Raw genomic sequence first — 25,070 nt, 5'->3', positions numbered from 1 at the left:
ATTATTTGGGTGGGGAGAGTATTACGTTTGTTTTTACACAAAAACGAATATAGATAACAAAAATGGCCATTCATCCCAACAGACAAATAACGTGCTGATTTAAAAAGAAAACGAAAGCTGGCTTTGAGCTATGCCTCGAATGGAAAGGACATCAATATAACCACGGAATGAGTGCAGGGAATAGAAGTCTAAGAGGAATCCAAGACAGCTGCAGTCTGGGGAGTGGGAGGCTAAGGGTGCTATAGATAGAAATAAGAAATATGGAATTTGGATATGAAAACATGACATTAAGGATCTCTTCCTAAGGAGCGTGGCGCCAGGAGCTTTGGAATCCAGGAAAACCTGGATTAAGTGTCACTGAAACAGACCACTAAAGATAGAAGGTTCAGGGGCGCCTGGGTGGCTGTTGGCTAAGCATCTGACTTCGGATCAGGTCATGATCTCATGGTTCATGGGTTGGAGCCTGGCATCGGGCTCTGTGCTGACAGCTCAGAGCCTAGAGCCTCCTTCAGATTCTGTGTCTCCCCTTCTCTCTGCCCCTCCCCGCTCACACTCTGTCTCCGTCTCTCAAAAATGAATTAACGTTAAAAAAAAAATTTTTTTAAGCATTAAAAAAAAAAGAAGAAGAAGGTTTAAAAAAGGTATGGGCACCTGGGTGGCCCAGTCGGTTTAGCGTGGGCTCTTGATTTCAGCTCAGGTCATGATCTCATTGTTCATGGGATCAAGGCCTGTGTCAGGCTCTGTGCTGACAGCACGGAGTCTGCTTGGGATTCTCTCTCTCCCTGCCCCTTCTCCACTCTCTCAAAATAAATAAACTTAAAAAAAGTATATAAAGCAGAATTGTGACTACATATATTTACTTAAGGGACTTTATGCAGCAATGTATCCAAATATTTACAACACAGTCTAAGTATTTCTTTGGAAATCAGAGAACCCAGGAAAGTTGGGATCAAGCAGGTGGGATGAGTCCAAATAGCTTCTAAAAGGTGAGTTTCCAGTTATTTCAAAAAAGGACAGGATTGGCAGGTAAGAATCTGGGCAACAGAATACACAGAGCTAAAGAACAGGAAGTAGATTAGTGGTTGCCCAGGGCTGGGAGGCAGGAGGGTGGGGAGTGTACTTAAAAAAGTAGTGGGTTTTTTGGAGGGTGAAAATGTTCTAAAATTGATTGTGGCAACAGTTGCACAACTGTGCAAATATACTAAAGACCACTGAATTGTACATTTTCAGTGGGTGAACTGTATGGTAGAATTATATCTCAATAAAGTAGTTATAAAAACAATTGGTAAAAAATCAAAGGGCAGAACTGGAGAGTTATGTAAACTTAGCTGGTTGGTGATGGTGAGTTGCACTGGTCCTGAGAGGGGCTCTGGAGGGCCTAGGGGAACAATGATAAAAAGGCAGAAACAAAGTCACCCAATAACTGGCTCATCTTCCTTCTCCTTGTGATGCACCCTTGAATGTTTAATGCTGTGAGCTACAAGGAAACCCAGAAGGGACGAGCGGAAGGGAGGGCTCAGAAGGGCAACTGGTTTGGCATAAAGAGATGGGCACAGCTTTTGAAAATGGATGCTCAACTGACATATGGAAGAAAGAAAAACAGGAAAAACTTGGCGTAGAGAAGCAGGAAGGAAAATGAAGTCGAAAGAGAAAACAGGAGAGGGGAGAAGCAGAAAGAAGCGGCTTTTTTGCCCTTCTTCATAAACACAGACCTTCGCAGAATGGCACCGGCTACCAGGGTTGTCTCTAGGCTGGTGACACCCCCTAACCAAACACTGTGGACTGTTTTAATAAGGAGGAAAGTAAGGAGCTGTTGGCATTTATTATTCTCGTCAAAGTAATAATACTAGCCCTCACAGAGCATTTACTATGTGTCATGTGCCGTCCTTTATTTATATTTCTTAATCTTCTTAACAATCCTACAAGTACTATCATCATCACTTCAAATAAAGAAATTAAGGCAGAGAGGTAAAGCAACATGTCCAAAGTGGACAGTTAGTAAGTGGCTTACCAGGACTGTTCAGGGACCCCAGTGATCTGGCTCTGGTTTGTGCTGTTTACAACAGTCCAGCCCCTCAAAATAACGCTAGCATAGTCCACAGCTCCAAGTGTAATTCCAAAATTACTCCCCCTTTTTTTTTTCATTTACAAAATAAGATTCTTAATGACCCCAGCGATGCTGGGGTATTGCACAGCAACCTGGTCTGTCAGTGGTCATCCTCCCCATTTCAGAGTTGAGGAGACTAAGCCTCAGATAGGTTAAGGAAATTTCCTGAAGTCATACAGTTCATGAATGACAGAGTCAGCATCAGAATCCATGACTCTAATGACCTTAACAGTTATACTTGGAAGCAGTTTAAAACACACACACGGGGGCCTGGCTGGCCTAGTCAGTGAAGCATACAGCTCTTGATCTTGGGGTCATGAGTTCGAGCCCCACATTGGGTGTGGGGTCTACTTAAAAATACATAGATATAGGGGCGCCTAGGGAGCTCAGTCCGTTAAACATCTGACTTCAGCTAAAGTCATGATCTTGCGGTCTGTGAATTCAAGCCCCACGTCAGGCTCTGTGCTGATAGCAGTCCTGGAGCCTGCTTCGGATTCTGTGTCTCCCTCTCTCTCTGCTCCTCCCCCACTCATGCTCTGTCTCTGTCTCTGAAAAGTGAATAAATGTTTTAAAAATTTAATATATAGATATAAATTAAAACGCACACACACAGTTGTATATTTATTTGACAGTGGGAAGAAACAGTAGAAATCCACCATTCTTTACTGTCTTGTCCTAGGAAACCAGACGTTTCTATAGTTCAAATGTCTCTGCTAAATACCATTAACTTTTGAACTTTCAGAATAAATGTCAGAGAAAGTGGCACAATCTTTGTCAGTGATCTCTTTTTGGGTTGTACCTTAGAAATATCACCCAAACATGAAGTGTTTCCTTATATATAAAATGTGAGTGATGGCTGCTATACTAACCTCAGAGGATCATTACATAAATGTGATTTGTTATATATTAAAGGATATGGTATGAAGACAATGAAGAGAGTCATACAGCCAGGTGGTTCTAGGTGTTACTAATTTCCATGTTTGTAAAATGCAGATACCACATGTAGAAATACTGGAAGAACATGGAACACCTATGTGGCTCAGTCGGTTAAGCGTCTGACTCTTGATTTTGGCTCAGGTCATAAACCCATCCGCTGGGCATAGAGCCGGCTTAAGATTCTCTCTCTCCTTCTGCCCCTCCCCGACTCATGTGCACGCTCTCTAAAAAAAGGAAGAAAAGAAAAAAATACTGTAAGGACAAATGGGAAACATACTGAAAGCACTTGGGAAAATACTTCACACAGACCAGTCCTGGATATGCGTTTATGACAAAATAAATATGTTGGCCCTTTTCCTAAGAGTACTTTCTTGCATGTCCAGAATTAGACATCGTTCATTTGATAGGTAACAAAATAAAAATTATTTATAGTACATTAGATGGGCAACAACATTGATAAAGTACTATAGTCACTAAGTTCTGTGGATATTTGCTCTGAAAGCTTTTGGAGGACATCCTTTCCAATTCCCTGGTTTCTTAGATGAAGAAACAGAATCCTCGGTCTCAATCTGGAATCCTCAAAGCCTTCTGATTGAAGCTCAGACTTCAGAGGTGGGGATGGGCCAGAATTCTAGTTCACTCAGTGCACATGCCCCACCTTGAGGAGGGTATAAATTGTTCTTTTTCCACCCTTCTTGAACATTTTCTTCCAAAGCCCAAGTGGCAAAATAACAAAGTGGAAAGAGAATTGGCAAAGTGGTCACAGAGACAGATAACCACTTAGCCCACTTGGGAGGGAGACACACCAGTGAGAAAAGGTCACCATGCCACTATGGAATGTCCACTACGGCAAATTGCTGCCATCAGAGCACATCCAGCCATACTCACAACAAAGGCTGTCTGAGAAGAGTGAATGAGAAGATGCTGATGGGTGTGCTTTGGACCTAAACAAACAGAAACTGCAGAAACCTCGTTCTCAGCTCACTTGTTTAAAATACAGTATACAGGACCACAGAAACTTAAAACTGGAAAGTTCAGGAATCACTAACACTCCCGTTTCATTTGTTTTGTTTACTTATTTTAAATGTTTGTTTATTTTTGACAGAGCCCATGCAGGAGGGAGACAGAGGTTGACAGAGGATCCGAAGCAGTGTGTGCACTGACATCAACAAGCCCGATGTGGGCCTCAGACTCACGAACTACGAGATCATGACCTAAGCCAAAGTCAGAAGCTCAACCAACTGGGCCACCCAGGTGCCCCACTAACACTTATAATATGCAGATGGGGAAGCAGGTCCAAGGTTAGACAGCAGAGTGAGGGCTAGAAATTGAGGCTTGTGACTTGCAATCTTACGCTTTTGTAGATCTGCTCAAGGAGATGATCAAGCTCTGCTTGAGTTTGATGCAGTTCCGAGATGCTTAACCCAGAGACCACCAGGCAGTGATGGACCATCCGTTATGTGCCATCGGGAAGCACTCCTTCTGTTTAGAGGGATGAGGCTAGCAAACACTGAACAATTAAAACATTAAGGCTGCAAATCTTTAAAGCTAACTAGGGAGACATAAAGACCACAGAAGGCTAGAATATTAGGAAGGCCTTAAGAAAATGGGACTTGAGCTTTTTTTTTTTTTTAATATTTCTTTTGAAGTTTATGTTTTTGAGAGAGATCGCGTGCGAGTGGGGGCGGGGCAGAGAAATCAGGAGACAGAATCCCAAGCAGGCTCCTTAGCAGAGCCTGAGGCAGGGTTCGAACTCACAAACTGTGAGATCATGACCTGAGCCGAAATCAACAGTTGGGACGCTTAACCAACTAAGCCACCCAGGCGCCCCTTGAGCTGTGCTTTTCCGACCAGCAACCTGTGGACGAGATTCAGCCCGCAATTTGTTTTCCCATTGTGATGATCTGTAGTGGTTTTTTTTTTTTTTTCTTCTTTCCCCAAACTTGGGACTTTCACATAAAAATCCCAATTGTGGGGTGTCACGAAAAGTGCAGCACTAGGCCTGTATTCACAGTAGCAATAAGGGCAAGAGCTGTGAGGCAGCTGCCCCCGTAGCTACTGCATGAATCTTCAGCCAAACACCCACAGTTCACTCTCATTACTTCTGTGACTCCTTGGGCACTGGATGTGCTGTTCATGTTTTTGGAAAGGGGCAAGACAGCCCAGATAGGAGAATAAGACACAAAAGTGACAATGAGTGGGAATGCTATACGGTAGGAGAAAAATATGCTCCCGAGGCCAAGACATAGCTGAAACTAAAGAGTCGGGGGCGGGGGGGAGACTGTACGACCGTCTCAATAAAAAAACAAAAATGAACAAATAAATTGTGTGCTGCTGCTGGGTCAAGAATGCCAACTTCACACACAAAGGTAACATACTCATTTTCCTTCCACTGAGCATCTTCATTTTGGCATAAAAATGAACACAAACTGCATTTAAAAGAAAAAGTGTTTTTAGTATTTATTTTTGAGAGAGAGACAGAGTGTGAGCAGGGAAGGAGCAGAGAGAGGCAGACAGAATCCGAAGCAGGCTCCAGGCCCTGAGCTGTCAGCACAGAGTCCGACATGGGGCTTAAACTCACAAACTGTGAGATCATAACCTGAGCCGATGTCAGACGCTCAACTGACTGAGCCCCCCAGGCACCCCTAACACAAACTGCATTTTATTTTATTTTATTTTATTTTATTTTATGTTATGTTATTTTATTTTTAACGTTTATTTTATTTTTGAGACAGAGAGAGACAGAGCATGAACGGGGGAGGGCCAGAGAGAGAGGGAGACACAGAATCTGAAACAGGCTCCAGGCTCTGAGCTGTCAGCACAGAGCCCGACGCGGGGCTCGAACTCACGGACCGCGAGATCATGACCTGAGCCGAAGTCGGACGCTTACCCGACTGAGCCACCCAGGCACCCCACAAACTGCATTTTAAAATACACATAAAATAGTTAATAAATTATAAATTTATTATAAATAAAAGGAAATAGAATTCATATTGTGTAATTAAAACTGACTTGCTTTTACTGAACCCCATTACACAGCACTGGTGGTAAGAGATGCGGTTACCCGTTTTTTTTCCCAGTCAAGACTATACCCTACTTGGCTTAATACATCCCAAGAGCTCTTATTCTGGATTCAGCTCTTCCACTGGACTCACAATATCCCTCTGCTCATTTTCACAATCAATGTCCCAACTAGCACATGATATACAAAGGGGTCCATGAAAAAAAGGGACTTAGGTTAGCCTGGAAATTCATCCTGACAAAAGGCAGAGAGGTTCTTCTAGACAGTTTTTGCTTAGAGGGCCACAATTCAAATGAACAAAATGTACCTCAAAATAAAGAAGGGGGAGAAACACCACCCCAGTGATCCTGCTATGTATTCATTGCAAGAACTACTATTCAAATGGTAGGCTCTTGGCCTAGTCTCCATTAGCTCTATTTTCTAGAGAGCTAGCAAAAGATACAGTGCTGAGAACACTTCGGAAGCTCACCATTTCGTTTTAGGTCAAGTTTAGCATGCCGTAATGGTATCTGGCACCACCCAGTGGCAATCTTTTCTCCTGTATGTGCGAATAAATAGCAACTTTGCAAATTCTTGTGGTGACAACAAATACCTCAATCAATGAACAGAGAATAGAATAATGTTGCAAATCAAACAGAAGCAGTTTCATTACATTACCTACTTTGAAAAGTTTAGATCATTTTTAACGTGTTTTTTTTCCACAATGAAGAACTCAGAAAAACACAAAGAAATGTAAAACAGTTTTCTTCTCCAACTGTATAAATATATGGGCTTTAATATAAAATCACGTTAGAAGGGCCCATTTTTTTATTTAAAAATTTTTTTAATGTTTATTCATTTTTTGAGAGAGAGAAAGAAAGAGAGCGAGACTAGGGGTGGAGCAGAGACAGAGGGAGACACAACCTGAAGCAGGCCCCAGGCTCCAAGCTGTCAGCACAGAGCCCGACACAAGGTTCAAACCCATGAACTGCAGCGAGAATCATGATCTGAGCTGAAGTCTGACACTTAACTGACCGAGCCACCCAGGCACTCCTGGAAGGGGCTCGTTTGTAAGGGCACTGACTTGTTCTTACGAGAAAATAGGAAAAGTGTCCATACATTAGTGGTTTAAAATAGTGAGAAAGAGAGAAACTCAGGACTCTTTCTAGAGAAGTCTTCCAACTGTTCCAACTATAATTATTTCTTCTAAGAAAACCGAGTGGCATACAGGATGGCTCTGTCCCACAGGAAATCTAAAACAAAACCTCTCTTAATGTATATATAGAAAATATATGTGTTAACCAATTCAGAAAAAAGCAAAGTCCTGGTTGTAGGATTTCTCAAGTTATTGTTATTTTTTTTTCAAACTAAATTCGATAAGACTACGGAAGGTTCAGAGTATCCTGGGCTGCTGCTGACACCGTTGGTCCCTCTGGGGACCAGGCAGGACGTTTCACTAGAAGGGTGCTACTACAGCAGGGGACTAAGAGATGAGAAGCCATACTTGCCACCTGAAGAATTCTTTAAAGTTTGAGTATTTGCGTAACACGGACCAAACCTGCACCTTGATGTTCCATTTCCGAAAGTCACACTTTAAGTTAAAAAGTTCTGGGGGCGCCTGGGTGGCTCAGTCGGTTGAGCGTCCGACTTCGGCTCAGGTCACGATCTCGCGGTCCGTGAGTTCGAGCCCCACGTCAGGCTCTGGTCTGATGGCTCAGAGCCTGGAGCCTGCTTCCGATTCTGTGTCTCCCTCTCTCTCTGCCCCTCCCCCATTCATGCTCTGTCTCTCTCTGTCTCAAAAATAAATAAATGTTAAAAAAAAAAAAAAAAAAAAAAAGTTCTGTTCTGTGGGCGCCTGGGTGGCTGAGATGGTTAAGTGACTTTGGCTCAGGTCATGATCTTGCGGTTCATGAATTTGAGCCCTACGTCGGGCTCTGTGCTGTCAGTGCAGAGCCCACTTCGGATCTTCTGTCTGTCTCTCTCTGTCCCTTCTCCACTCACACTCTCTCTAGTTCGAAAATAAACATTAAAAAAAAAAAAAAAAGTTCTGTTCTGCAAATCTCCATATATCAACAGATACTGTAGAATTTATATCATGGTATCATGGTATCTTCTTAAAAAGAAGAGAAAAAACAGTTCTTCATAGGAGGGGGTTTTTCTTGTTTTTTTGGCATCTTAAATGTCAATGATCACAAAAACTTCTGGCTTCTCTTCATTATAGACCTGCATTGCTGAGTACGTTATTGCCTTGACTTCAGTGCCCTAAAGTTGGGGTTAGGGAAAAAACAAATAGGAAAAAATGAAAATCAAACTCAGGATCAGTAACTCTACAACAATAGGCAGAAAGGCCAAATTTTACTATTATTCTGAAAAACTAAAAACTCACGTGATACAAGCAGTTATTTGTACAGCATTGTACAGTCATCCGGTAAAAATGAGAAGCCACATGTGCACAGGGAAAGAGCGCTGACTGGGAGGTAAGAGATGAAGCTCTAATCCTGGCTTTGTTTCTACCTGGATAAGGAGGCTGGCTGACCTCTCCAGCATCCCCTTTTTCATTTACCAAGTGGACTGAGTCAAGGAGCCCAAAGCTTTCCTACGGTCTGGCTCAGAGCTCCTTCTCGGGACCTCCTCCTTATAGTCTAACCTGGGGCCTAGGAACACAGACCCCTCTCCTCCTCAGCTGCCAACTCACTTTACTTCCTGGGTTCTCTCTCCACATGTTTCTGATACATGACAATCCCCCCTCGCCTGCCCTGGTTTAAAACCACAGGATTAGATGTTCTCTTGGTTCCTTCCCATTCTAGAAAAGAATCTACAATAATTCTTTGCAGCACAAAACATAGCCAGCAATAGGCAACTGGCATTTGCTAGCTCTATGGCACAAAAGAAATCTGAATGTTTCCCAGATGGATCTGAATGGCACCCACCTTTGCTTTTTTCCCTCTGCCACAATCACCCGGTGAAACCACAACCTAAATCAAATTCAACTTTCTGCCTACGGCAGCACACACCATACTAAGTGGTGTCACTTTAAATCACATCCACAATCTCAAAAGGGCACTCAGCACTGACTAGTCATCCTACATTTGCCACTAAATTCCCTTGCTCAGTCTCTGAAACAATTACTTTCCATCTTCACCTCTAGGATTCCTCCCTCATTCTCACCCTCACACCAGGCCTCCTAGAGAAAACAGGAGCAATCAGCAAGAAGTGACTTATCTTCTCCATTAGCCTTTCCTCCCATTACAATGAACAGCCCGTCCCTGCTCCTATCAGAAGATCAGCTCCTGTACCTGAACACACCACCCCACACCCCCCTTTACCAAAACGTAAGGTCTTTGTTCTGAAATTATTCTCTTCCTCTCCAGCATGATCAATTTGCCCCAAGTTCCTAGATCACTTCCACACAGCCTACGCTGGTGCTATAAACCTTGTAGCTAAAACAAGACACACACACACACACACACACACACACACACACACACACACACACAAACTCCTCCCTTTCCAACCGCATTCCCCTCTGGCTAGTAGTTCCCCTTTTCAAACTCTTCAAAAGAACTGTCTCAATACATTGCCTCCACTTTCCTATCTTTCATTCTCTCTTTGACCCATGTATCTTTCCACTGATTAGTAAACCCATGGATAATTCTCAATCCTCATCTTACGCAACCTCTGAGCGGTCTCAAGATCATTAGATATCTGGCTTTAGGGCACCCCCTCTTCTTTTGCTCCCTTTCATGAGGTTCTCCTTGTCTTTTACTTTTTGGCTTTGTCTCTTCCAAACTTAGTACCCCAGGGCTCAGTCCCCTCTATACTCTCTCTTATCTATACTCCTTCCGACATAATCACATCTAATCCTATGGCTATAGATATCCTCTGCTCAGTGGTGGCTCCCAGATTTATGTTTGCAGAGATAGCTATCTCCTGAACAAGACATCCTATAGGCAAATGCCTATTATGAGACATTTCCATTTAGATGTCTAATATATACCTCACACATAAGATGTTCAAAAGAAAATTCCACGTGTCGTTTGTATTGTAATTCACATGCTCCCTTCTAGCGGTTTCTCTCTTTTTAAGCTTCTCTCCCGAAGTTCCCTCATCAGGCTTCATTTCATTATGTTGTGCTTGAAGAAATGATACTGTAGCTACTAGAAGCAACCAGGACTTCCCAGTCACCCTCAACTAATTTAGGTCTCTTTGGCCTAAACACAAGGGTCAGCAACCTGCAAATCACAGGGCAAACCCAGGCTGCCACCTGGTTTTGTATAGTCCTACCACCTAAGAATGGTTTTTACATGTCTAAGTGGTTGGGGGGGGGGGGGACCACAAAAGAATACCTCATGACATTTGAAAACGATATGAAATTGAAATTTCAATGTCCATGAAGTTTTATTGGGATACAACCACATTCATTCGTTTATGTATTGTCTATGGTGGCTATAGTGATACAATAAAGGAGCTAAATATTTTTCTTCTATCACTCTTGTTCCACAAAGCTTTAAACATTATCTAGCCCTTTACAGAAAAAATTTGCCTCCCCCTATTCCTATATACAGATTTGACTGGTATAGAGTGGAGTCATACAGGTTGGCAAATACAGAATCCGGAGAAGCACAGAAAGTAGAAGGTACTTTAGAGAACATTCAGTCTAAAACCTTCATCACAGGAAGAGATACAGAAGCTTGAAAAGGCAAAGGGACTTTTAAATCCCATAAAAATCTGTAACAAACCTGACCCTGGAGCCCAAGTGCTGACTCCTAATCCACCAAATCAGATGTGTGGAATCAGCGCTTAAACATAACATGGTCAGGGAAGCCTGAGGAAAACTTACCACTTACTTCACACCAATTTATTAGAACTCACTAAAGTTTACTGGCATATACTAACTTTATGGTAAGAAAGTAGAAAATGTTCTTAATGGCTGGATTTAAACATACCTGAGGGTGCTTGGACAATGAAAATTCTTCTCCCCACCTTGAGAAGGAAAATTAAAACATGATTTAGACTTCCAGGATTTAATACCTGTTCTCCCTTTACATATTTTAAAATAAATCTTATAAATGTGGTTAAGATATGAGAAGGCCAAAAGAGATGGGAGGGATAAGGGGCTTTAAATTTCAGTTTGAGGGGCACCTGGGTGGCTCAGTCAGTTAAGCGTCCAACTTCGACTCGGGTCATGATCTTGTGGTTCGTGAGTTAGAGCCGCGCATTTGGCTCTGTGCTGACAGCCTAGAGCATGAAGTCTAGAGACTCTTTGTGGTTCTGCGTCTCCCTCTCTGCCCCTGTGTCTCCCTCTCTCTGCCCCTCCCCCACTCATGCACCTGCGCTCTCTCTCAAAAATAAGCATTAAAAAATGTTTTTAATAGGGGCACCTGGGTGGCTCAGTCAGTTGAGCAGCCAACTTCAGCTCAGGTCATGATCTCACGGTCAGTGAGTTCAAGCCCCACATCAGGCTCTGTGCTGACAGCTCAGAGCCTGGAGCCTGCTTCAGCTTCTGTGTCTCCCTCTCTCTCTGCCCCTCCCCTGCTCATGCTTTGTCTCTTTCTCAAAAATAAATAAACATTAAAAAAAAGTTTTTAATAAATAAATACAGCCGCATGTTCAAAATTTTCACTGTACCCAAGGCTATACAATGATTTAAATACTATCTCCCACTGGAGAAAGTAGGCCTGAGTATCACAGAGGCAAAATACTACATTCTGTAATGTGCTCTTATTTTATAACTTTTGAGAAAATGTCCATGGTCTGTGCATAGAAGGCCCTAGAAGGGTACTTTCCTAGAACCCGGGATAAGTATCTTCTCTCCCTTCAAGATGAATGTGGCTAGAGATCACAGTTGGAGAAGCAGTATTGGTAGTAAAAAGAACAAAGTTTTAAATTTCTGTTCAACCATTTATTAGCTAAATACCCTTGGATAAGGCTGATTCCATACCCATTAAAAAAAAAAAAAAAAAAAAAAAGGAGGGAGAAGAATAAAAGACCTCACTTTACAAAAAGAAAAAAGAAATGAATCAAATTCAACATGAAGTGGAAAAAATAGGCTTTACATAGAAATAACCTAAAAGAGGGGAGCCTGGGTGACTCAGCTGGTTGAGTATACGGCTCTTGATTTCAGCTCAGTTCATGATCACACAGCTGTGGGGCTGAGCCCTACATGGGGTTCACACTGAGCATGGAGCCTGCTTACGATTCTCTCTCTCTGCCCCTCTACCCTACTCACACTCTCTCTAAAATAAATCTTAAAAACCAAACCAAACAAAACAAACCAGGGGTGCCTGGGTGGCTCAGTTGGTTAAGCGCCTGACTTCGGCTTAGGTCATGATCACAGTTCGTGGGTTCGAGTCCTGCACTGGGCTCTGCTGTACTGACAGCTCAGAGCCTGGAGTCTGCTTCAGATTCTGTGTCTCCCTCTCTTTCTGTCCCTCCTGGGCTTGCACTCTCTCTCTCTCTCTCAATAATAAATAAACATAAAAAAAAAATCAATAAATTGGGAATCAGGTTTAAGAACCAAAATTAACTCTGTTCTGACACATTTCTGGTCTTCCAAAGCTGAGGACCAAAGCCCTTGCTCCTAGGGTTCACAAAGCTTAATCTGCAGAGGCCCACTGGGCTGCAATGGGACCTCTGACTTAACATTTCTGTTTTCCTGCCCAGTACGTTCAGTGAAGAATATAATTTTAACATCTTTCATGGCTTGTTACTTAAAAAGATCTTCAAAACATACCCAATTGACCGTAATTTGAAATTTCTTTGATCGATATGAAGTACCTTCACTTCCTAAAGAGGAAAAGAAAATTTAATTTCAAAAAATGTTCATAATAGACCATCTACTAAAACATGTCTAATAACTGTCAAAACACTATGTTGTATACCTGAAACTGACATAATATTGTATGTCAGTTATACTTTAATTAACAAAAATATGTCTAGGTTGTCCCCTTTCCTAGAAAATAACAATGTACAACTTCCCTGACGCAAAGAAAATTAAAATGTTAACTAAAGTAGAACAACAAACTAAATATATTTCAAGGAAATAAGGTTTTTTTCTTATATAGTGAAGAGAAACGTTCTTGAAAAACGTACACTCTAAAAACAGGAGTCAAGAACTTTCTCTGTAAAATAGAATAGAATGATACAGGATTTCAATCATTCTTGGCCCATTTTTAACTAACACTGTAGGCTCTTGAACTCTGCAGGACAAGGGACCAGTTAGAAGAGTGTATGTAGCATAGCTGGGAAGGGAGAGAATGGAGTGATTATGGAAGCAAGGAAGCAAGGCGCTGTGTGTTAGGTAACAGTGATGTTGAGATAGATTCCCTTCTAGAGGCTGAAGGCAACAGGCAATCTCCATTTGATTTTCCTTTTTCATGTTAAGGAAAACTGACAGCAATTTTTAAATTTAGGCCAACATGGCAGAGTTGCAAAATTTCACAAGGGACAAAGGAACATATGGATGGACATAAATATAGCTCAAACTAGGGAGACATAAAAAGTGTGGGTGAAGACAGCAGGTGCATTCTTATCACACAATCCTGATTAGTGACAAGTATATGGTAAGAGATCTAAATATTACAAGATGCATATACATAGGCAAAGGCAGATTAACCAAGGAGTCCCTGTTTTCTACAAATCAGTATCATCTTAGGATCTGTATGGCTTGGTTTTGCATCACACATTCTATTCTCAATCATTTGTTCTCTTAAAATCTGAACTAGAACCCGTTTGCTCAGTAAAAAAGAAAAAACGTTGCTTACCCGGGGTATGAAGAATTCGTCAGCACTGAACTTATAAAGCCACTCATCCAAAAAGTGAAACAGAAGAGACTCTAAGTCATCTCCTACACAGGATCAAGAAGAACCGTGACAGTATGATGTTTAATGATTCTCCTCTCTAAAAACTTGTTTGAATTTAAAAGTGTAATGAATTTCTTAGGCTAGCCGAAAAGAGGAAGAACAAGCTCATAATTAATTTAGTTGTTCTTATTGTGAAAATATACTGAAATCATGTACAACACTGCACATCTGCATAACAATTTCTTCCCTGAAAACAAATTGGTTACCTTGGGTTTCTACTTCTAGTGTTTGGAGGGGCTCCACAGTCCCAGTATCTGTCATGTAACCAAACATGGCCATTGCACATTGCTCAAATGCTTCCTCCAGAGTATCTCCCCACGCATGTAACCTAAAGAAATACATTTATGCCCTGTGTAATAAAATTCAAGAGAGCAAGAGAGAAAACTTGACAGCAAAGTCAAAATAAAATTAGCATGGTAAATACAAAACCAAAGGCAGCAATCAATTTAATGGCACAGAAACTGGGTTCTTTTAAACCATCATTTTCATGTTGTAAAGGAACGAAAATAGGAAGAGAAAATTAAAATTAGGGACATCAAGGGGCATCTAGGTGGTTCAGTTGGTTAAGTGTCCAACTCTTGATCTCAGCTCAGGTCATGATCTCACAGTTTGTGGGTCTGAGCCCCACGTCAGGCTCTGTGCTGACAGAGAGGATTCTCCCTCTCCCTCGCTGTCTGTCCCTCCCTGGGTTGTGTGTGCATCTGTGTGCACATTCTCTCTCCCTCCCTCACAAAATAAATACACTTTAAAAAATAAATAGATAAATAATAAAATAAAATTAGGGACATCGAGATTAAAACATCGGACTTCCTATTTAAGAACATGATTTCAAAGACATAAATTGCAGGTATACTCACTGGACATCTGCCGTATGATCCAAATCTGAGGGAGAGAGGGGAAAACACATACGTCATTGAACTTGACTTGCAAGTCACAAGAAACTCTAGTTCATTATTAAGAATATTATCCTTCTGTGGTGCCTGGATGGCTCAGTCAGTTGAGCATCCAACTCTGTTTCAGGTCATGATCTCACGGGGTTCAAGAGTTCGAGCCCCCCTCAGGCTCACTGCTGTCAGCACAGGCACGCTTCAGATCCTGTCTCCCTCTCTCTCTGCCCCTCCTCTTCTTGCTCTCTCTTTCAAAAATAAATAAATTACTGAAAAAAAAAAAAAAAGTAGGGGCGCCCGGGTGGCTCAGTCGGTTAAGTGTCCGACTTCAGCTCAGGTCATGATCTCACGGTTCACTGAGTTGGGAGCCCCGTGTCGGACTCTCTGCTGTCAGCATAGAGCCCGCTTCAGATCCTCTGTCTCCCTCTCTGTGCCCCTACATTCGTGCTTTCTCTCTCTCTCTCAAAAGTACACAAACATTAAAAAATTTTAAAAAAGTAAACTCAACACGATGTTTATGAGCTTCTTCCTGATTATCCCCACAGAAACACCTGAAAGCAACACCTGCTACTACAGCAAACTCCCACTGGATCTGTTTATCCCAACATTTCAGTCTACTCTTCACTGGTAGCATGACTTCTGTCAGTTCTTCCTACTTAGATCATTGAATATTCAGGCTAGAAGGAAGCCTTGCAGCTCATTTAATATAATTCCCTCACGGACAGGAAGAAAACTGGGGCACCTGGCTGGCTCAATCTGTAGAGCGCGTGACTTCTTGACCTTGGGTTGTGAGTTTGAGACCATGTTGGGTGTAGAGATTACTTTAAAAAATTTTTTAAAAAGAAGAAGAAACCTGAAATCCAAAGAGATCGTGGGACTTGTTAAAGACTACTGTTGTTTAGAGGCAAAGTTGGGCCTAGAATTGAGACGTCCTGAGTGCCAGTGTAGTAGATTTTGTACCATAACACATAGTTTTCTGGTGACACTCAAGGCTCAAATTCTTCTCCAAGTCACTCAAAAATATTCCTGTGGACTTAATATGTTTTAGGCACCAGAGATGACCAGCAGAGATGATAAAGAAGTTAAAAGAAAATGACAGGTATTAACCTTAGAGTAATGAAAGCATGTGTCCAGAATGCTCACAGCAGTGGATTCCCCAAAATGAAAAACCGAAAGTTCACCGATAAGGGAACAGATAAAGATGCAATGCAATACTACTCAGCGATAAAATGGTGTGACTTACTGGGGCACCTGGATGGCTCAGTTCCTTAAGAATCCAACTCTTGGTTTTGGGTCAGGCCATGATCTCATGGTTCATGGGTCTGAGCTCCGCGACAGGCCCTGCGCTCACGGCAAGAAGCCTTTTTAGGATTCTCTCCCTTCCTCTCTCTCTGTCCTCCCTCCCCCCTCCGCTTGCACTCTCTCTCTCTCAAAAATTAATAAATGAACATTTTTTTTAAAATGGTGTGATCTACTGACTCATGCATTAACATGAATCTCAAAAACATTAAGTGAAAACTGCAGAACTCTCAGCATGTAACACCTCTATCCAAACTCCTCTGTGACAAGAGTGATCAAACTTTAGCACAGCTGGACTTCTAGCAGCATAAGCCTAGTTCCGAGGATCACCCTGGCCCCAAAGCATTAGATTACCTGCCGGGGAAAGCGCTACACAGACAGGAGAATTTATTGTTCATTCCAACCAAAACCTAACAATAGGCCCTTAACCTCCCTTTCTTAAAGCATTTACTATAAAGGGCTTACAACTGTGAATATTTATCTCTTACAACTCAGCAGGGTCCTTCTCAAGGACTCCAGAGCCACTCCTTTGAAATGTAATCAGCATAAAGGACTCCTGGTCTCAGTGGGAGGATCGAATCCTAACTTCCGTAACTGCCTGCTACCAAATCCTGCAGGCCTAATCGAATTTATGCAGACTAACTGTTTGTAATTTTTCACTTCTCTGAATCTATGAGGCCCCTGCTCTCCCCTCTTCTCCATTCTCCCTTTAAAAGGCCCCATCACCTCTGCAAAATTTGGAATGGAGTTCAGTTCTTTCTTTTACTATAATTACTGAAAAAAAGTCATTCACCACTTTAACGTCCGGCTGTGTTTATCTTTGATACTAAGTGAAGAAGCCAGGCATAAAAGAATCTATACTGTGTGAAACTTTAAAATAGGCAAAATTATGCTCTGGTAATAGAAATCCAAACTGCCTCAAAGTAAGGACATGGCGGGGGGCGGGGGGGGGAGGCTTATAGGAAAAAAAGCAAAAGGGAACTTTCTAGGGTGATGGAAATGTTCTACAATCCAATGTATAATACACTCCAATGATAAATGGATGTATATGTTTATCAAAACTTATCAGACTCTACACTTAAGATCTGAGCACTTCTACCATATGTAAATTATATCTCCATTTTAAAAAACAATTTGAAAGAACAATGACAGATTACTATAGGCCAGCAGTTCTCAAATTTTTGGTCTTAGGAACCCTTTACTCAAATATTATTGAAGATCCCAAAAAGGTTTGATTTATATGTGTTGTATCTGTCCATGTTAACCATACTAGAAATTTTAACGAAAAAACGTTTAAATACTTATTAATTCATTTAAAAATAACAAAATTGGGGCACATGGCTGGCTCAGTCAGTAGAACATGTGACCCTTGATCTCAGGATTGAGTTCTAGCCCAACATTGGGTATAGAGATTACTTAAAAATAAAATCTTTAGAAAATAGTAATAATTAATAAAAAACAAAGCCATTTCACTAAACATAAATTGCATACCTTTATAAAAAATAACCATATTTCCCCAAAACTTTAGTGAGAAGAGTGGCACCATTTAGGTAAGTATTTTGAATGTCTTTCAATGTGTTGCAACATATTGATTTAGTTGAAATATGTACATAAAATCAACCTCACATATATGTAGGAGAAAAAGGGAGGAGTATCTTAATAGCTTTTCACAAAACTATATATAATCTTCCATGATGCTATACCGAAACTAGAAACATGCAATGTGGAATTTGAAGCTGTTATAATGAATTTTCATACTCTGTAACATTAAAATCCATTAACTCTATCTTGTGCCTAGAACGGATCTTATCTGTGCCTGATGGTATAACACCAAAGCACTGGTCTTTTGAAAAAATATTAGTTCATTGATTTATACAGGTAATGTCGACACATTTAATTATATGAAGTGAAATTACATATATACGTATATTTGTTAATATCACCACCAATCTCATCAGAAAGATCTTTTAGTACTAGGAAACTGTCAAGCTCATGATGACAGACACAAGTTTTCCAAAATTCGAATTTCACTCAAATACTTGAATTTTATCATTGCCAACAAATATTGTGTTCTTTTCCTTGAAGTGTTTTAAAGAAATTATCTGCCAAATACCCCTAACTGAATAACACCACTACATCTTTCAGTCATTCTTTGGAGGAAAACAAAGGGGGGGGGGGGTCTTCCATGAAAACAAAACCAAAACAAAAAACCAGCTCACAACTCAATTACACAAGTTCTTTTCCTCAAGGTAATCATCAATACCTTGACAAGCAACAGAAACACTGTATGCACATTTCCCATTTTGTTTCACAGAACATTAAAAAGGCATGTACTCACTGGTCAAGATTTAATTAAACTGACAGACCTTACTGATTCATCAAGGACATCTCTAAGTGAAAATGATTTTTTCTTTTAACCTTAGGTACATAGTGGTTAAGGACTAAAGTGATTACCAGTACAGTTTGGTGTTGCCTCAATTTGTGCTAAGGGGACAGCAGGTGTACCTACCAATGCTTTTGCACCATCAGCACAAATACCAACACAGTGAAAGAGCAAGTATCTCAGTATTATTGCAAAAGTAGTTTTAGTCATCACAGATCCTCTGAAAGGGTCTGGGGAACCCCAGGGGTCCAAGGGTCACACTTTGAGAACTGAAACATAGGAGAGACTAGGAAATCAACTTAACTTGGACTGAATTCCCAAAGGAAACAAGACTTAACATTGTAAGTGCCAAAAGACTAAGGGGTGCTCTGTACGTGTTTGCTCATTCTCTTATTTCCAATTTTTGTTCAATGCATGATACACAACAGGTGTTCAATCATATTGCTGAATGAATCAATAAGATGACAACTACACTGTTGTCTACACAGTCTTAAAGGAAAAAACAGGGCTACAGGAAAAGCTTGGGGAGAGATTTGGGGGTGGTCTATGGAAAGAAATGAAGCTGGGAGAAAATACAGACTAATCTCACATGACATCAATTCAAAGACTGTACAAAATGTTGCCAAGTAGAATCCAGTATGACCAAGTGGGATTTATTCCTGGAATGCACGGATTCAGTTATTAGGAAATAGATTAATGTAATTCATATATGATCCTCTCCATAGATACAATCATGAAACATATTATGAAAATATTAACAGGATTTTTGGGCAAAAAGTTTTTTCTGTACAACAAATTAAAAAGTTAAACTATTTTTCTTCTCTCATCCTTTTTAATGCTTATTTTGAGAGAGAGAGAGAGAGAGAGAGAGAGAGAGAGAGAGAGAGGACGTGTGCAGGGGGAGGGGCAGAGAGAGAGAGAAAGAGAATCCTAAGCAGGCTCCCAGCACAGAGCCCAACACAGCGCTCCATCCCACAAATGGGGAGATCATGATCTGAACCAAAATCAAGAGTCGGACGCTTAACCAACTGAGCCACCTAGGAGCCCCTTTTCTCTCATTCTTAATTGCTATATTTACTGAATGTTTCTGTGGTGTAATAAAAATATATATTTGGCCTTTGTCCCTGGTTTCTGGCAAAGCTCCTAAAACCCTTGGATTCTCCTGAGTGATAAGAGTGTTTGTTATTCATTAATTATTACCTTCTGTCCACACCTGAATCTATGCTATGGTGGTGACTCAGGGTAGGGTCTCTAGATAGCCTTAGAATGGGGCAGTCACCAGGAAGATCATGATTAAAGAGTGGGAACTTCCAGCCCCACCCCCTCACCACCAGGTGTGAGTGCCTGGCCTGTGGAGGGTGGAGCAGGAGACTGAGTTATAGACTCTTAAAGAGATCTGGAGAACATCCCATTGGTGAGCTCATCCATGTGCTAGGAGGACGACAAGCCCAGAGGGGGCATGGAAGCTCCAGACCCTCTCCCCATACCTTGCTCTATGCATGGCATCCGTCTGGTTGTTCCTCAGTTGGATCCCCTATAATAAACTGGTAAACCTAAGTAAAGCATGGTTACCTGAGTTCTGTGAATTGTTCTAGCAAATTATTGAACTTGAGCCCAAGGAGGAGTGGGAGGAGAATGCATGGGAACACCAGAATTTGCAACTGGTTAGGCAGAAGTGTGGGTAGCTTGGGTACCCCATTTGGGGCTGCCATATGAAGTGGAAGCAGTCTTGTGCAATTCAGCCCTTAAACTGTGGGGTCTGTGTTAATTCCAGGGAGTTAGGATCAGAACAGAATTGAATTGACTGATACCCAAGTTGGCGTCAGAGAACTGGAAAACTGCCTGATGTGGAGAAACCACACACTTGATGTCAGAAGTGGTATTAGAGGAAAGAAAACAGAGTTTTATAATGCATATATTATTATAACACAGTTGAACACACAAAATTCAAAGTGTACAATGAAAAAAATTTGGATACTCTTGGGTATCAACTGAAAATTATACTAACTATAAGGGAATACTATAAGGAGGCAGGGTAAATAATTACACAACTCAGCAGCTTTCACAATTATAGTCAATAACAGGATAGACAAGAGATGATATCAGGGCAGAAAAGATCATTTACATCAGAAACAAAAAAGGTGTGGGGGCCTGGCTGACTCAGTGAGTAGAGCACGTGACTCCTGATCTCAGGGTCATGAGTTTGAGTCCCACAATGGCAAAGACATTACTGTAAAAAAAACAATAACAAAAACAAAACAACAGATGGGCGCCTGGGTGGCTCATTCAGTTAAGCATCCAACTCTTGACTTTGGCTCAGGTCATGATCTCCTGGTTTGTGGGATAGAGCCCCATGTCAGGCTCTGCACTGACAGCATGGAGCCTCCTTGGGATTCTCTCTTTCCTTCCCCTGCCCCACCCACACTCACTCGCTCTCTCTCTCTCATAATAAATAAATATTTTTTTAAAAAGGAAAAGAAACAAAAAAGATGAAATACCTAAAAATAACCTTCTCAGGATACACAAGATTTCAAAAATGGAAAGGCATACACCATTCCTCAAAAAAAAAAAAACTCCTAATATAAATATTAAAGTTTTAATTCTCCCTAAATTTATAATTAATATGATTGAGAAAATACCAATAGTATTTTTTATCTGTGGTTTATTTTATTTTTTAAAGTTTTTATTTATTTAAGTAATCTCTACATCCATTGTGGGGCTAGAACTCACAACACCAAGACCAAGAGTCACATGCTCTACCTACTGAGCCAGCCAGGTGCCCCTATCTGCAGTTTACTTTAAAATAAATGAGGGGCGCCTGGGTGGCTCAGTCGGTTGAGCACCGACTTCGGCTCAGGTCACGATCTCGCGGTCCGTGAGTTCGAGCCCCGCATTGGGCCCCTGTGCTGACAGCTCAGAGCCCGGAGCCTGTTTCAGATTCTGTGTCTCCCTCTCTCTGACCCTCCCCCATTCATGCTCTGTCTCTCTCTGTCTCAAAAATAAATAAACGTTAAAAAAAAAAATTTTTAAATAAATGAAAAGGAGGTGAAAGGTAGCCAGAAATATGCCACTCAGGTATAAAGATTATTTTGAGTTGAAGACAAATGAGAGAAGATACAAGAAAAACTCTCTGCCCTCCCACTATATGTCTAAAACATAAATGTATAAAGGTGCTCCCCTTTGCCTATCAGCAAGGACAGAAATCAATCATTAAAGAAAACTCTAGACCCTTATCCACCCAGTCAGCACCAGAGGAATCTACATAATAAAGTTTCCTAACTAGCCCTCACCTTCCATTAGTTTTCTATATATTTATCATCCCACAATTGGCCGCCCCAGAAGTACAAAATGCTTTTCCTTTGTCTTGTCATTTCTCTACAAAATTACTGCTCCTGTTAAGACGCTATATAAGCTCAAGTTCTAACCAGCCCTTTGAGTTACTCATCACTGAATACTCCTATGTGAGGGGCACCTGGGTGATTCAGTCGGTTAAGCATCCGACTCTTGACTTCAGCTGTTTGGGAGTTTGAGCCCTACTTTGGGCTGGGCTGACCGTGCAGAGCCTGCTTGGGATTCTTTCTCTCTCCCTGCCCTTCCTCCACTCACTCACACACTCTCTCAAAATAATTTTAAAAATGTTTTTTAAGTTTATTTATTTTGAGAGAGACAGAGAGCAAAGGGGGCAGAGAGAGAGAATCCGAAGCAGGCTCTGCACTGCCAGCGCAGAGCCTGATACAGGGTCAAACCCATGAACCGTGAGACCATGACCTGAGTCGAAACCACGAGTCAGACGCTCAACCGACTGAACCATGCAAGCACCCCTCAAAATAAATAAACTTAAAAAAAAAATACTTCCAGTTGAATGTGCAACACATGTGTTTATAAGTTTGTTTTTTCTGATTTGTAGGGCCCCAGCCAATGTACCTATGATGGGTATAGGAGAAAGATTTTTTTCCTCCCCTACAGAGGTATAAGGGTACAGATAAAAAAAAGGTAAACCATTAACTGATCATTGCTGAAGCTGGGTGATGTGCAGATGGAAGTCATCATACTAGTTTTGTATATATTTACACATAGCTGATGTTTATCTACATATAGAAAAAAAAAAAAAAAAGCAAGAATGGCAGGAAAGGGGCCAGTAGTGAGGGGAGAGTGTCCTACAACATATTAAAAGATAGAATAGGGGCACCTCGGCGGCTTAGTCGGTTAAGCGTCTGGCTCTTGATTTTGCCTCAGCATGATCTCGCTGTGAGTTTGAGCCCCAGTGTAGAGCCTACTTGGGATTCTCTCTCTATCTCTCTCTCTCAAAATAAATAAACATAAAAAACCAAAACAAACAGGCAAAGCTAATCTATGATGTTAAAAAAGTTAGGTTAAATGGGGGGCACCTGGCTGGCTCAATTGGTGGCATGGGCAACTCTTGAGATCTCAGGGTTGTGAATTCGAGTCCTATGTTGTGTGTAGAGATTTCTTAAAAATAAAATCTTTAAAAAAAAGTCAGGATAATGGGAGCAGTGAGGAGGGCAGTGGTGATTGGAAAGGGGCATAAGACAGGATGCTGTAATATTGTTTATCCACATGGTTATTAGGTATACAGGTGTATTCAGTGTGTGAACATTCACTTATGGTATGTGCAGTCTTCTGTATATTATACTTCAATGTAAGTTTGCATTTCCAGGGGCGCCTGGCTGGCTCAGTTGGTAGAGCATGCCACTCTTGAACTCAGGGTGGTGAGTTCAAGCCCCACACTGGGCACAGAGCTTACTTAAATTAAAAAAAAAAAAAAGTTTTCATTTCCAAATGTACAAGAAAACACAGAATTGTTTTACAATCTTAGAGTGGACAAAGCCTTCCTAAGTATGATTACCCCGAAGTCATAAAAAGGGTTAATAAATTTCACTACATAAAAATAAATTTCTGCAGAGTAAAATAAGACCAACAATCGAATAGAAAAATGGGTTCAAAATATGAATATACACATCCCAGAAGAGGACATACAAATAGCTCCAAACATACTTAAGTATGTTCAACTTCACTTATAATAAGAAAAATGCTGGGGCGCCTGGGTGGTTCAGTTGGTTGAGCATCCGACTTCAGCTCAGGTCATGATCTTGTGTTCCTGAATATGAGCCCCATGTCTGGCTCTGTGCTGACAGCTCAGAGCCTGAAGCCTGCTTCGGATTTTGTGTCTGCCTGTCTCTCTGCCCCTGTACCGCTCATATTCTGTCTCTCAAAAAATAAATAAATGTTAAAAAAAATCAAAATGCAACTAATATCACAAAATATTTAAATTGGAAAAGACAAAGTATGGTAATGCAGTAAATGGGCAGAAGTGTGAGGACTAAAGCACGCTCACATAATGACAAGAGTATAAACTGTTACAACATCACTGGAGATCAATTTAGCAAAAACTGTTAAAGTTAAAAATGCACATATCTTGGGGTGCCTGGGTGGCTCAGTCTATTGAGCGTGGGACTCCTGATTTTGGCGCAGGTCATGATCTCGCGGTTCATGGGACTGAGCCCCAACATGAGGCTGATAGGGCAGAGCCTGCCTGGGATTCTCTGCCTCCCTCCAAAATAAATAAATAAAAATTTTAAAAATGCACATATCCTTTGACAAAGCAACGTAACTTCGGAAATTTACAGATACACTTGCACACGTGCAAAACAAAGGATGCACAAGTATATTCACTGCTCTAACCATCCCACTGTTGGGAGATACGTAGGGGAGACAACCCCGCAAACGCTTAGAAATATGGTTATCTTTAGAATACACTGATAAAATTCCCACAAGATAAATGTGACTAGGTATATGTAGAAAGAGTTCAAAAGACTGTAGACGCAGCAGCCCAGTTCCCGACTCTCAGACCAGGTGAGTTTATCCTCCAGCATCCCCCGGACTCGTACCTACAATACAGGGCGAAATGGGATCACGCCTGAAGCACCTAATGGGGTAAAGCAAGAGAGGCCAGAAGACCTGGGCAGGGAAAGAGGGCATGAGAAAACTGAGCCACCTACTCACACTCGTACTTCCGAATGACTGGAGGATACTTGGCCTTGATTGCCTTCTGCTCTTCAGTCAAATTGTAATCTCGAATATCTTCCTCTTCCTGCGCCATAATTACAACCCTGGACACTCCACTTCCGCCCTTCATTAGCCGGACTTCAGCCCTGATTTACAACTTCCGCTCTAGACTCCGCCCCTTGGCACACACCCTTAAAGGACCGGGACTCCATTCTCCCAGATGTACTTATACCCTAAGACTCCTGGCCTAGGACCCGCCGGTGGAAGCACGTCTTTAATAGGCTTAGGCCCTATTTTCTGCGTTTGCTTCATCACTTCTAAGAACCCAAGAAACAAGTAAATTGGGGGACCTGGAAGTAGTAAGACACTTGAGCTAGACACTCCTATGCCTGAGTGGTAGACGTGTTTTCTTTCTGCCTCATTCCCAGAGTTGATAACTAGACCCGAAAGCATCCCAGATTTTTCATGTCAGTGCTCTGAAATTGTCGCGAGCGGAACAGCCTTTAAGAAAATGGCTGCCCCCTGTAGAGTGCGGACTAAACATCTCACGTGACACGGCGGGCGCCCT

At 41.5% G+C, this 25,070-nt stretch overlaps 1 protein-coding gene and 1 long non-coding RNA gene across 5 annotated transcripts in view; one reads left to right on the top strand and one right to left on the bottom strand.

Annotated features, from left to right (window-relative positions):
- Window positions 1–8,088, top strand: part of LOC128775654 (uncharacterized) — a 69,799-nt gene extending 61,711 nt beyond the window's left edge. The window contains exon 2 of the long non-coding RNA XR_008420558.1: window positions 7,936–8,088. This is a non-coding gene — a long non-coding RNA (uncharacterized LOC128775654). The remainder of the gene's footprint in view (window positions 1–7,935) is intronic.
- On the bottom strand, window positions 2,716–25,007 carry ZBTB8OS (zinc finger and BTB domain containing 8 opposite strand). Of its 4 annotated transcripts, none has more exons than XM_019429815.2 (7): window positions 24,500–25,000; window positions 14,764–14,788; window positions 14,113–14,234; window positions 13,808–13,890; window positions 12,778–12,830; window positions 10,991–11,027; window positions 8,114–8,306 (listed from the first exon to the last, which is right to left on the bottom strand). In XM_019429815.2, exons 1-7 carry the CDS (start codon window positions 24,630–24,632, stop codon window positions 8,220–8,222), a joined length of 540 nt encoding a protein of 179 aa, XP_019285360.1. In that variant the 5' UTR covers window positions 24,633–25,000; the 3' UTR covers window positions 8,114–8,219. The 4 variants fall into 4 exon arrangements, with proteins under 4 accessions (XP_019285361.1, XP_019285360.1, XP_019285363.1 ...); XM_019429818.2 differs by having other exon boundaries at window positions 24,496–24,606; XM_019429817.2 differs by having other exon boundaries at window positions 14,113–14,255; window positions 24,500–24,580.
- Window positions 25,008–25,070: the final 63 nt, after the last annotated feature.

Source organism: Panthera pardus, unplaced genomic scaffold (genome assembly GCF_024362965.1).
Source record: "Panthera pardus isolate Hobbes unplaced genomic scaffold, ASM2436296v1 HiC_scaffold_11, whole genome shotgun sequence".
In the NCBI taxonomy this organism is placed as follows: Eukaryota; Metazoa; Chordata; class Mammalia; order Carnivora; family Felidae; genus Panthera; species Panthera pardus.
Note: the sequence above shows the minus strand (reverse complement) of the source record. Positions and strands in the feature narration are given on the sequence as shown.